This window comes from Haemorhous mexicanus, chromosome 21 (assembly GCF_027477595.1).
Source record: "Haemorhous mexicanus isolate bHaeMex1 chromosome 21, bHaeMex1.pri, whole genome shotgun sequence".
NCBI classification, from domain to species: Eukaryota; Metazoa; Chordata; class Aves; order Passeriformes; family Fringillidae; genus Haemorhous; species Haemorhous mexicanus.
The window spans coordinates 3,905,920-3,918,523 of NC_082361.1; the positions used below are offsets into that span (position 1 = coordinate 3,905,920).

The window sequence follows — 12,604 nt, forward strand, 5'->3', positions numbered from 1 at the left end:
TTTCTTGTCTGGTTAGCCAGTGGGACTGTTAATTCCCAACAGGCACACATTCCTGGCTTCCCAGGGGCAGGGTTAGTGTCTGCTCCTCTCTTGTGGCTGCTAGCAGCAGCCCCTTTGAAATCATGCTGCAGAGATACTCTCGGTGCTGCTCTGTACCTGTCTGTAGAACAGGCATTTTGTGTAACTCAACAGAAAAGGGAGCAGAGTAACTCAAATATCTTGATTGTTAAACCAGCTGTGGTCCAGAGAGCATCAGCAAAAGCACTTTAGGCAGTTGTGCCTCCTCCACGTGTACTGAAATTAATACCTTTTTCCACTAACAGTTCATTATTTTTGTGCCTTTGGAGGCTGGTGCACTAACCTGGGGCACGTGGGACCAGAGCTCTTAAGACCTGGTAATTGTTGGGTAATTGTCTGTGTGTAAGTGTGGGGATGCAGCCGTGCTCACACTTAATCCTGCACTTTGCTCCTGTCTTACTAAAACCACCTTTGTGACTGAGCTCAAGCACTTTCCAAAACACAGAGCCTGAGCCAATGTTTTGCTTTGCTGTTTGGTTTTTGCATTTTCCCCTCCTTTCATCTGTCGGGAAGAGCCGAAGGCAGAGTCCTTGCTGCTGCTGCTGCTGCTCTCTGCCACTCAGGGTCCCTCACACCCTTCCTCCAGGCTCACAATCCTTGGCTGCATCTTAGAGCTCCTTATTAATCCTCTGTGTGAAGACGTGGGGTTTGACACCACGCCGAGTACAAGAACATTCAGCAGAGAGCAGGAGAGTTTATTGCACGGAGCAGGAATTCCTCCCTGGTGTAGTCACAAAAGCTTTGAACCATCAGTGGGAGCTCCAGGGCTGGCTGCAATTGGAAGAGGCAGTCCCCAAGCCCAGGGCAGCCATCTGGTGCAGACTCCCGTTTCATATTTCAGGGGATGAATTCCTGCAGAGTTCACTCACGGCTGCTTCTGCAAGAGCCTCTGCTCTGCACAACTGGGGAGAGTTAAACATGTGGCTTTTCCTTGTGCCCCTCCAGCCAGAGGCCTTTTTCCTGGTGTGTGGAGAGGACCAGGATTGCACACTGAGCTGGAGAAATCAAACCAAACCTTCATTTTTTTTTTTCTGGGCATTCCCTTTCCTTGGTGCCCATCTTGAAAAGTGTTGGACCTCACTTTCTGGGCTGCCAGGTCCCACCTGTGTGAATTTGGTGGAAGGGGCAGATGCCATAACCATCAAATCTTGTTGCAGATGTTTAAAGCACTGTCTGGGCCTGTTGGATTCGTCCTTTGTGCCAACAGAAGGGGCTGTTCACCTGTGTCTCACCCTCAGGCTGAGGTGGAGGAGGGTTTGTGTGCTGGCTGAGCCTGACTCATGCTCCCTTCTTTTGAGGGGCAGAAAATTCCAGCACATGTGCAGGGCAGGCAGTGGGGAGCAGTGACTGTTGCCTCCAAGGCCTGGTCTGCTCTGAATCTTCTGAAACAGTGTCATTTCCAGTAATCTAAGTAAAGCAAAGCACTCATCTGTCTCTTTAGAGTCCATTTTGAAGGCATTCAGCTCTGGCTGACTCTCGCTGGTGTGAGCGCAGGATTCTGGGTGGCCAGCACAAATATAAAGCTCAAGGTTTTGAGTCTGTCCCTGCCCTGCTCCCAGCTCACCTGCAAGGGGAGAAACGTGTGCTTGGTGCAGGTGTTGGAATGAGACTCCTCTGGTTCTGTCCTGCCACTGTGTTTTTGCTTTGGGTTGGTTTTTAACCAACGTGCGCAGAATGCACAATCAGCATCTCGGAGGAGCAGCCGTAGGAAAGAGGAAGCTCACACGGAATATAAATAGCCAAATTTTAGAATGTCCCAGTGTAGCAGCTCTCCTGGCTCTTGGCAGGAGCCTGCAGAGCGCTGGGAAGCCGTGGCCTTCGTGTGTGGTTTGCAAAGGGGGAACTTTGGGGGATATCACACAAGTCAGCAAGGCAAAAAAATGAATGAATCTGACAGTCTTGGAGATGGGAAGGAAATGAAATTTGCTTTTCTGCACATCAGAATGGGGTGTACCCCCTGCACGTGACATGAAATGCAGAGTGAAAACCCTGCATAGTTGTGGCAATACTTTCCACTGTAGTTGCACAGTGGTTGTCAGTGATTCATGGGTTGATCCTGAGGTGGTTTTTTCCTCCCATATGATTTAATTTATGAATTTAATTGCATGTCAGCAAGCATCTGATTTTTCTTGATATTTTCGTCTGGGGTTTACAACTGCTCAGCCAAATCTCTTTTCTGAGTTAGACTGTACAGGGCTCTGGTCCTGCTGGACCCAGAGCTTAAGTGGGAGGTACACAGGGGTAGGGCTGACATGCAGGTTGGGTAATGAAGGCTGGGAAAGAGCCCAGGACAAACTGGGAAGCATTTCCATGGATTTTTGGGGGTTTTTTTTTTGGTTGTTTTTTTTTTTTTTTCCTTTTTTTTGGTTTTGTTTTGTTTTTTGTTTTTTTGTTGGAAACAGCATCTAAAGGTGGAAGAAAGGCAACTTGGCCAACTTGGTTAGGTGCTGTCAGTGTAGATGTTTGATCTAGGGTGCACACAAAGCTTTAGCTGTGCTGGCAGCCCTCTCCCCAGGTTGTGCCAGTCCCCAGGGCAGTGTACTTGAGCACAATGTTGTGCCATAATTTATCCCAGAGCACAGAACAAGAGAGGGACAGACACAGGTGGCAGGAAGGATGTTTGGTGTCTGCTGCCTCATGTGGGTGCTGTCAGGGTTGCTCTGGAAGCCAGTGAACCCTGGGAAAGGCTCCTGATGTTCACAGCAGAACCTCTCAGCTCCCTGAACTTCAGCAAACCAAACCTCTCCATAGTCTGGCATGAAGTGAGAAAAGCAGGTTCAGCAGAAAGTGAAAAAGTCAGTAACCCTGCCCAGGGGGATTCTCTGCCCTCATTCATTACAGCCATGAATGAGAGGGTTTTTCAAGCTTCCCCTCAGTCTCTGGGCTGGCTGTGCTTCCCTGCCTTGACTCCTTGTGAGGAACAGCCCTGGCTTGAGCAGGGTGTGAGAGCAGAGCAGTGGGCACTGCTGTGGTGGGGCTGATAAAGGAGGGTGGCTCAGGAGTGTTTGGGTGCACGTGGGATCCGTCAGCTCAGGGTCCTGTGGTCGTGTTCTGCTCCTGTCTCCTGAGGTGTGCAGCCTCTTCTGAGCCTGGGTGTGGCTGTCCCCGTGTTCACAGGGCAGTTTGGAGACGATTTTTTGCAGGGAGCAGCATCACTTCTGGGGCTCCATCCTAAATCCTTTCATGGCAGTTCTTCCTCAGTGTGTTGTGGTCAATGCTCTGGGCTCTTTGAGGGGCAGTTGCAGGGAAAGCTGAGGGCTGGCTCTGGCAGGAGAGGTTTGTCCCCACAGCCCTGTGTCCCAGTGATGGTCACCTCCCCCTCTAACCAGCTTACTGCTTTCAGGCATTTTCTCCTTCTGCTGAGCTGTGGGTTTTGGTGTGTTCGTCCATGTCCTGCCATTTGGTGAGGGGGATGGAGGGCGGGGGAGATCCCTGCAGTGTTTAAAAGGATCTGGATAAATCTTCTTAAGGGAGGCACTGACTCAGCACAGCGTGGTTAGGGAGGAGGAGGAGGAGGGAACCAAATTGTCCTTGTGGGGCTGGAGCTGCTGCTGAGCCCGTGCTGGAATGTGGTACTGGGGGAGGCGTGTGCCTGGAGATCTGCCCTGAGAAGCATCACCCCTTTCTTCACCAAATTGTTGGTGCTCTCCATCCTCCAGAGCAGAAATGGCAGCCTCATAGCTGGGTGCCTGTCACCCAGAGGTGCCTGAACCCTGTGCCCAGACCGGTCCTGGTTGTGTCTGATCCCACCCTGGTGCAGATCTCTGGGATTTCCCTCAGCTTTGAGCTTTGGATTTCTGCCTTATGCCGTGGGCAGCTTGGTTTGACAGTGATTATTTATTAGGGAAGTGCACCAGGGTGCTTGGTTTAGATCACTGAGACTCTGCTCAGACCAGCAGCCAGTGTCACCTCACAGCAGAGTCAGAGGCTCGGGGAGGGGAGCAGCCAGGGCTGGGCACTGGGCTGTGCTGTCACTGTCCCTTTCCCTGCCTTGTGAGGGATCCCACCTTGCACTGGCACAGCCTGGCTTTGCTGAAGGGCTGAGACATGGAGCCAGGGGATGTGGGACAGACCAAGAGCAGCTTCCCAAAGTCCTGGCTCCACCGTGGGCAGGCTCAGCCAGCCAGACACACTGGTGTCACCTGGTTTGCATTTCTGAGCAGGTGAGGGAGACTCACTGCCAGCCAGCTGCTGCCTTTGGCTTGCTGGGATCCCTCGTAGGAGCCACAAAAGCATCTCTGCCACGCTTTGCTCTCCTTATCTCATGGTGTATCTTGTCTTTCCGTGCAGAGCTCCACACAGGAGATCGGAGAAGAGCTGGAGGATGGTGTGATCTACAGCATATCCCTCCGGAAAGTGCAGCTCCACCACACGGCCAACAAAGGGCAGCGCTGGCTGGGGGTAAGCTGGGGGCTCCTCCTGCCACAGGGGAGGATTCAGATGTTTCCCTGCCATGGGAATCATGTGTTGAATTGGGCGCAGGGAGTGGGAGCACCTGTTGCCCTCTGCTGCATGGGAAGGGGTACAGGTGAAATATGCAGCTCCATTTTGAAAAATAGGGCAACTCCGATTTGTATCTGGATTTTGGCAACCCTGAGGCCTTTCCTGGGGTTTCCCAAGTGCTCAGGTCTTCTCAGCTGGGTTGCTGGTGTTTGCTGTCTGAGGAGACTCAGCCTTCCTTTCCCAGGAAAGGAAGATCCCTGTGGGGATCCCAGCCTAGACCTGACCTTGTGAAGCTGCTGGCAACACTTTGCACTTGACGGTGTCTGTCCTCAGCCAGCCCACTGACTTCTGCTCCTGTCCTGGCAGTTTGAGAATGAGTCAGCCTTAAACCTCTACGAGACGTGCAAGGTGCGGACGATAAAAGCCGGGACCTTGGAGAAGCTGGTGGAGTACCTGGTCTCAGCCTTCAAGGGCAATGACTCCACCTATGTCACCATCTTCCTGTGCACCTACCGGGCCTTCGCCACCACCAAGCAAGTGCTGGACCTGCTGCTGAACAGGTGAGGCTGCCCTGAGCCCCAAAACACAGCTGGGGGTGGCCAGGAAAGCCCCAGCATCTTCTGCTGCAGTGCCTTGGGGGTTTGGTGGCTTTCCCAGCTCCATCAGTGTGAGAGTTTTGGGACAGGGCAGGGAGGACAGAACTTCCAGGAAAGCTGGAACTCTTCCAGTGAGGTGGCCAGTGCTGGCTGCTTCCCTTCCTGTAAAGGGGAGGTTGTGGCAGAAGGAGGGGGGAGCAGGACACTGCATAGCAGGTTCACCCTGACCCCGTGGCAGAGCTGGGGGTGATGTGGAGGGAGAAGAGGCTGCTCTGAGAGGCAGCTGAGTGCAGGGTGGTCACTGCCTCCCCTCTGCCCCACCAGGTATGGCAAACTCCACGTGCAGGCGAATGGGGACCACGCCAGGCACACTGTGGACGAGAGGATGGAGCTGAAGAAGTAAGTCTGCCTCTGCTGTGGTGGCTCTGCTGGAGCTCTTTGGGAGGGAAGTGTCATCCCAGCGCTGCTCCTGGGCTTGTGGGCGTGCACACAGGTTTCTCCTGGCACCTGATTCCCTTTGCCTGTGTTTTCCCCCTTCCTGCAGCACCATCTCCTCCATCCTGGGGGCCTGGCTGGACCAGTACTCGGAGGATTTCCGCAAGCCCCCCGACTTTGCCTGCCTGAAGCAGCTCATCTCCTACGTGCGCCACAACATCCCCGGCTCCGACCTGGAGCGCCGAGCCCGCATCCTGCTGGCCCAGTTCCAGCAGCAAGAGCAGAGCGAGGCCGAGGCAGAAGGTGGGGTCCTCCCCTGGCTTGCAGAGCTCATTTGGGGCTGCAGGTGGAGGGAATGCTGCTGGTTGGCATCGAAGGTCTCCAGAACTTGAGCCACGTGGATGAACACCCGTGAACTCTACATGGAAGTTCACTGGGAAGCCAATCCAAGTGCAGCAGAAGTGGGATTTCTGTGTGGATTAGCTAATCTGCCTTTAATCCTCTGGACACTTGCACCCAGGTTTCAAAGCTAGATGGGATGAAGAGCCTGGGAGGTGGGGTGTGGGTGTCTGCAGGGGGTTGGTTGGGCACTGCAGTGCTCAGCCTCACCCTTGTCTCCTGCAGCTGTGGACCACAGCAGCTGCACCTTCCAGCTGGTGGAAGAGAACGGGGTTGGTGATGGGAAGCCAGATTTCCTCTCCTTCTCCCCAGAGATGGTGGCAGAACAGTTCACACTGATGGATGCTGTGAGTAGTCACCCACCAGCTGGGTCAGTGGTGCTCTGGGCATGGGCCTGGCTCTTCCCATCCCTTTTTCCTTCTTGCCTGTTCTCTCCCCAGAGAACACCAAGAAGCCCTTCTCCATCCCTTTATCTTCCAGGAGCTGTTCAAGAAAGTGGTGCCTTACCACTGCCTGGGCTGTATCTGGTCCCAGAGGGACAAGAAGGGCAAAGAGCACCTGGCCCCCACCATCCGTGCCACAGTCTCCCAGTTCAACAGTGTGGCCAACTGTGTCATTGCCACTTGTCTTGGGGACAGGTCCCTGAAGCCACAGCAGAGGGCCAAGGTGGTGGAGCGGTGGATAGAAGTGGCTCGGGTAGGACAGCTCCCCTCCCACCTCCACCCAAGGGATCAGCTTTTGCCCTGCTGGAATACCAGCAGATCCTCCAGCTTTTTTTAACCCCAATCCTGTTATCTCCTTGTCTGCCCTCAGGAGTGCCGCATCCTGAAGAACTTCTCCTCCCTCCGAGCCATCCTCTCAGCCCTGCAGTGCAACGCCGTGCACCGGCTGAAGAAGACCTGGGACGAGGTCCTGAGGTAAGGAGCTCCTTTAGGGTTGCTTCCAAGGGAAATAATATGCTGTGATCCCATTGAGTTTGTCAATGGGATCACCTCAGCTCCAGCATTGCCTCCTGGAGTGTGCCCAAAACCCAGGGACCACTGTAAGGGGTCAGGGACCTCAGGAGGGTGAGGAGATATAAGCACCTCACCTTTCCATGTGAAACACCTTGGAATAGCTCCCAAACAGCAAGTCCCAGATGGAGCTGAGCATAACTGGGGTCATTTGGGTGAGCAGGAGAGAGCCCAAGGAGGAAACCTTGCTCTGGCAGCATTGCTGACTTCTCCCCCTGTTCCCCCTGCGCAGGGAGAGCTTCCGCACATTCCATGAGCTCTCAGAGATCTTCTCCGACGAGAACAACCACTCGCTGAGCCGGGAGCTTCTCATCAAGGTAGGGCGAAGGAGGACCCTCGTTGCCCTGCTCCTGGCAGGCAGCTCAGGTTTCCATGGTGTTCCAGCCACAGGGATGAAACCCTGGCAGAGCTGCTGGAGTCCCAGGCATGGGTGCAGGCAGGGTGTGCTGAGTCTGCAGAGCAGGCAGGGGTTTCAGACCAAGGCTGGAATTTCTGTTTCTCCACCCAAAACTTACTACTTGGAGATGGAAAATCAATTCAAGGAACAGATAAGCATTGGGATGGGATCCTGAACACCAGGTGACAGCTTGTCCCCAGAGGCAGCTGCATGTTAACAGTCCAGTACGAAGTCCTCTTGATTTCAGGTGGGGAGGTGGAGTCGATGAAAGGCTGCAGCAAAAGTGTCTTTATTCCATGTGGAGCTTCTCCACAGATCCCAGCCTAGCTCTGGTTTAGGGACTGAGAGGAAACAAAATGCAGAAAGGAACAAAACATCCCACTAGGGAGGCATTTATACAGAAATGAGAGCAGCAGTTCCTATCTACTAAGGCTCTCCTCTCTGTGAGCTGTGAAAAAGCTTTGATTTCCTCCTCTTTCCTACAGTGAAAGTTATATAAATGAAAATGGGTGTGAATTTTAGCTAATAGGTATTAGTGCCATTTCCCACCTGTCCTGATCCCACCTCTCCCCACCATCCAGGAGGGCACATCCAAATTTGCCACCTTGGAGATCAACCCAAAGAGGGCTCAGAAGCGGCAGCAGCAGCAGCGAGAGATGGTGAGTCTGGCAGGGCTGCCCCTCCCCAGCAGCTGCCCAGGCTGCTCCCAGCTCTGCTGACCCCACTGTCCCTTCTGTCCCCACAGGGTGTGATGCAGGGCACCATTCCCTACCTTGGCACCTTCCTCACGGACCTGGTGATGCTGGACACAGCCATGAAGGATTTCCTGGATGTATGTACCTCCTCCCCGTCCTCCCCTTCCTCCCAGAGCCTGGGCTGATAAAAGGAAGGCTGGTCCCCCCTGTGTCCTGTGTCCCACACTACATCCTGTGTCCCACACTGCACATCCTGTATCCCACATCCCATATCCAACTCTGCCCATCCACCTCTCCTAAGGAAATGGGCTACTTATTCTCAGCAGGGTTACTCACACTGCAGTGGCAGCAAGACAGAGATAGACGGGGAGGGAGCAATATTCTTCTGCCTGCTCCATCCTGACCTTCATCTCTTTCTTTTCCAGGGTGGGCTGATCAACTTTGAGAAGAGAAGGAAGGTGAGAGCTTTGCCCTGGCAGCTGCACAGCAGGGCTGACCTGGTGCAATCCCAGGCTGTGCCAGTCACTTTGGGCTTGATCCCTCTCCCTTTTTTCCTTCGTGTTCTACAGTTTTGGGGGAGGGGATTCTGGTCTTATAGCTTCCATTTGCTGCAGGAGTTCGAAGTCATTGCACAGATCAAGCTGCTCCAGTCAGCCTGCAACAACTACAGCTTCACACAGGAGGACCAGTTCGTGGAGTGGTTCCACAGCCTGGAGCGGCTCAGTGAGGCTGAGAGGTGAGTGAGAGGGGTCTGGGGCTGTGCTGGTGCCTCGGGAGGTCCCACCACTCATTTCCTCTGACAGCAGCAGCTGCCCCCTGCTCCTTTCTCTGTCCCTCACACTTGGTGGCAGCACAGGGATCTCAAACTCTCCTCTCTCCCCTTCCAGCTATGGGCTGTCATGTGAGATTGAGCCACTGTCAGAGTCAGCCAGCAACACGTTGAAGGCCAAGAAAAACACGGGCATCATCAAGAGATGGAGCGAGTGAGTCCCTGGTGGGAGGTGGGGGCCAGCATGGGGCATCTCTGACTGGACATTGCAGGGGACCAGGCAGGCACGGCTGCTGTCCTGCCAGCCAAATGCTCCCTTCTCACCTGCCCCACCTCTCTCCTGGCAGCCGGCAGCCACCAAGCACGGAGCCCTGTGCCAGCGGCAGCTCCCACTCGAAATCCTTCGACCAGCTCAAGTGTGGGCAGTACCTGTGCAGTGGGGACGCCACTGACTCAGTGAGTGTCACCTCTGCTGGCTCGAGCAGCTCCGATGTGGAGGAGATCAACATCAGCTTCATCCCTGAGTCCCCCGACTGCCAGGAGAAGAAGGTTCGTGGCAGTTCACAGGGTCCAGGGGTCCCAGGGCCGCTGTGACCATCGTGTGGGGGCTGTCCCACCTCTGCCCTGGCGCTGGGGTTGGGGGGAGCAGGCGGGGGGCCCGGGGGCTGCTCGGGAGGCCCCTGCCCTTGGCTGCTCCGGCAGCACGGCAAGGCTCTGGTGCCTCCGGTGGCTGTAGTTGTGTCGGTCCCCCGTTGTCACAGGTCAGTGAGATCCCTCTGGCCTCCCTCCCCCAGCGCTGGTACGCCCCGTCTGTGGCCGATGGAGAAGCTAAACCCACTGTGTCCTCCGCATCCCCTCTCCTCCCTGCCCTCCAGTTCTGGGAATCCACCTCCCTCTCTTCCCTGGACACGTCAGGCATCGGCTCAGGCTCCAGCAGTGCCTCCTCCTCTTCCGTCTCCTCCACGCCGGTGACGGCCTCCCGCACACACAAGCGCTCGGTCTCCGGCATCTCCAGCTACTCCTCACTCTCGCTGCCCCTCTACAACCAGCAGGTCGACGACTGTTGCATCATCCGAGTCAGCCTGGCTGTGGACAACGGCAACATGTACAAGAGCATCCTGGTTAGTAACATCCCCAGGAAGGGGTGGGTGGCTTGTGCTGCTTGGATGTGGGCATGGCGCATTTTGGAGGAGTGGGAGGCTTTAGCAGTGTTGTGAGCTCACAGCACTCTGTGCTCACAGGTGACGAGCCAGGACAAGACCCCCGTGGTTATTCGCAAGGCCATGGCCAAACACAACCTGGATGGGGACCGGCCTGAAGACTATGAGCTTGTCCAGATCATCTCGGAGGAAAGAGGTGTGTGTGTGTGCTGGGGTGTAAGGGCTTTCCTGGGCAGCACCAGGCTGGAGCTGGGATGAGAGGTGACAGCAGGAGGCATCCCAGCACTTGGGGACAAACCTTAGCCCCACTCTGGTCCCTTTTCAAGGAAAGGGCACCTGACTGACCCTCATCCTTGTTCACTTCCAGAGCTGAAAATCCCTGACAATGCCAACGTCTTCTACGCCATGAACTCCGCTGCCAACTATGACTTTGTGCTCAAGAAGCGGGGCTTCTCCAAGGGGGTGAAGATCAAGCACGGCTCCAGCTCCACCCTGCCCAGGATGAAGCAGAAAGGCCTGAAGATCGCCAAGGGCATCTTCTAGCCTCAGCCCCACTGCCACCCATCACCGACGGGGCCTTGGGGGCAGCTGCTCCAGGCTTGGCTGTGGCCGCTCCTTGTGCTGCCCTGCAGGGCAGAGGAGTGACCCTCACCCACGGGCTACGGCCGTGCACCTCCCTTCCACACCCAGAGCTGAGAGTTGGGCAACTGGTGTCGGCCTCTGCCTCTCTCTGCACAAGCTCCCGTTCCAATCAGGTCTTTTTTTCTACACAGGAAGGCAGCAGTGGGGGGGGATTTGTCTATTTTTTGTTTTGTTTTGTTTTTTAACCTTCCACGGTGCGACACTCGGCCAGCCCGGCCAGCCCAGAGCTGGAGTCCGCCTCTGCCGTAGGTGCCTTGTGTCTGAGTGAGCTGAGGAGCAGTGACTTGCAGAGGGGCTGTGTGACAGAGCTGAACAGAAGCCACCATCACCCTGGAAGGAGCTGCCAAGCCTCCTTCCCAGCTTTCCCAGTGTTACCTCCACGTCTGTCCTCCCTGGGATCACTGGCGTTGCCACCACCGCACAGCTCTGCCTGTCCTTCCCTTGGGAGAAGCCACGGATGCCCTGGGCTGGGAGGTGAGCTGGAAGGATGCAGCCCTGCACCAGTGCTGAGCCCTGTGGAGGAGCCTGTGGCTGTGCCATGATGGAGTGGGTGCCTCGTGCTCTCCCCAGCTGGAAGCCTGCGTGGTCTCGCTCCTCTCCTGATCCAGCGCCTCCTCCATCTGGACTGGGCCAGTCCAAACTTGCACCAAAGATCAAATGCCAGTGTCTCTTCTGCCAAGGGGGAGCTTTGGGCCATGCCCCCGGCGCTGCCAGCCTGAGGAGGAGGAGAGCAAAGTTCTGTGTGAAACTGTGTAAATAGAGACTTTGGGTCTGTGTGGGCACGGAGGGGCCGGAGAGCTCAGGGTGCTCCAGGTGCCCCAGCTGCCACTGCCTGACCCACAGAAAGTGCCACTCACCTTGGGCTTTAACCGGACTTTTTCAAACACTGACCATGGGAGAAGCAGCAATGAGACTTTTTTTTTTGTATAAAACAAAAAAGTTTACTCTTTTTTTTTTTCAGTATTTATTGGTTGTAAATAGAAGAGGTAAACTTGTACATTTTACTAATCCAGCCTCCCCCTGCCCTGCAGCCCAGTCCCTGTCCTGTGCCCCCCCTGGTATTTAAGGCTGCTGGGAGGGACGCTGGCAGCAGCAGCAGCAGCAGCATTGCTCTGCTGTGCTCATGGGGTGCAGACCCTGCCAGCCCCCCCCTCCCAAATTCTCTACCACTAATCGCTCGAGCAGGGGCAGAGATGCTTGTTTTAATCACTGTAGGAAACACTAACCAAAGGGGGACCTTTTGTTGCTCCTGCCTCCATCTCTGTTTTTAAAGCGCGTCATTCCAGCAGATCTTTTCCGTTTCCCATCCATCAGCGTTCCTGGGTGGTTGTGGTGCCTTCCCTGCTCCAGGACAGGGGCTGGGGCTGGTGAGGAAGAGGCTGCTTGGGTGTGAGCGTGGCTGGCACTGAGCTCCTCCAGCCCCGTGGCCCCTTGGGCAGCGCTGCCCATGATGCACATGATGGGAGCTCCTGGCTCCCTGACGCAGGGGCAGCCTCCTGCCTCCCCCCCTGCCCAAAGCCCCTTCCCCTGGGCACCAGCACCCCTGGGAGGGTGTTCCCTCTGCTCCGTGTGCCTGCCCACCCTGGGACTGTCCCCTCCCCTCCCGCCGGTGCCACTGGGGGGACTGGCTGTACCGTATGTATTTTGTACCACTTCAATGAAGGAGCACACTGCCCGGTGTGACTTGTACACAGCAATGTAATTAGTCTTTGCAATAAAATACTGATGCTCAAATGTCTGCCCCAAGGCAGGGCTTGTCCTGTCCTCCTTCCCCTGAATGCCAGCACCTTCCTGGAGAAAGAGGGATGGACCTGACTGTGGGGGAGTTCATACTTTATGTTCAATCTGGTGGGTTCAACTTTGTTTTGAAAAACAGACTATTTGGCTGAGGGACCAGGGCTCAATTTTGAAATGAACCATTCCTTTGAACCTGTGAATTGAAACTGTTGCATTTTCAGTTATAACTTGTTGGGTTTA

At 55.3% G+C, this 12,604-nt stretch overlaps 1 protein-coding gene across 5 annotated transcripts in view; it reads left to right on the top strand.

The window, feature by feature from the left end:
* The window catches only part of RALGDS (ral guanine nucleotide dissociation stimulator), a 53,747-nt gene extending 41,386 nt beyond the window's left edge, over positions 1-12,361 (top strand). For 3 of the 5 annotated variants that reach the window (XM_059865504.1, XM_059865501.1, XM_059865499.1), the window contains exons 2-18: positions 4,369-4,479; positions 4,888-5,081; positions 5,442-5,516; positions 5,662-5,855; positions 6,177-6,298; positions 6,432-6,647; positions 6,765-6,868; positions 7,197-7,281; positions 7,943-8,020; positions 8,107-8,193; positions 8,482-8,514; positions 8,671-8,792; positions 8,944-9,039; positions 9,173-9,374; positions 9,587-9,946; positions 10,067-10,181; positions 10,353-12,361. In XM_059865504.1, the coding sequence (XP_059721487.1) occupies positions 4,369-4,479; positions 4,888-5,081; positions 5,442-5,516; positions 5,662-5,855; positions 6,177-6,298; positions 6,432-6,647; positions 6,765-6,868; positions 7,197-7,281; positions 7,943-8,020; positions 8,107-8,193; positions 8,482-8,514; positions 8,671-8,792; positions 8,944-9,039; positions 9,173-9,374; positions 9,587-9,946; positions 10,067-10,181; positions 10,353-10,528 (2,370 nt within the window). In that variant the 3' untranslated portion in view covers positions 10,529-12,361. The remainder of the gene's footprint in view (positions 1-4,368; positions 4,480-4,887; positions 5,082-5,441; positions 5,517-5,661; positions 5,856-6,176; positions 6,299-6,431; positions 6,648-6,764; positions 6,869-7,196; positions 7,282-7,942; positions 8,021-8,106; positions 8,194-8,481; positions 8,515-8,670; positions 8,793-8,943; positions 9,040-9,172; positions 9,375-9,586; positions 9,947-10,066; positions 10,182-10,352) is intronic. The other 2 variants (XM_059865500.1, XM_059865503.1) reach the window with 2 other exon arrangements.
* The last annotated feature ends 243 nt before the right edge of the window (positions 12,362-12,604 follow it).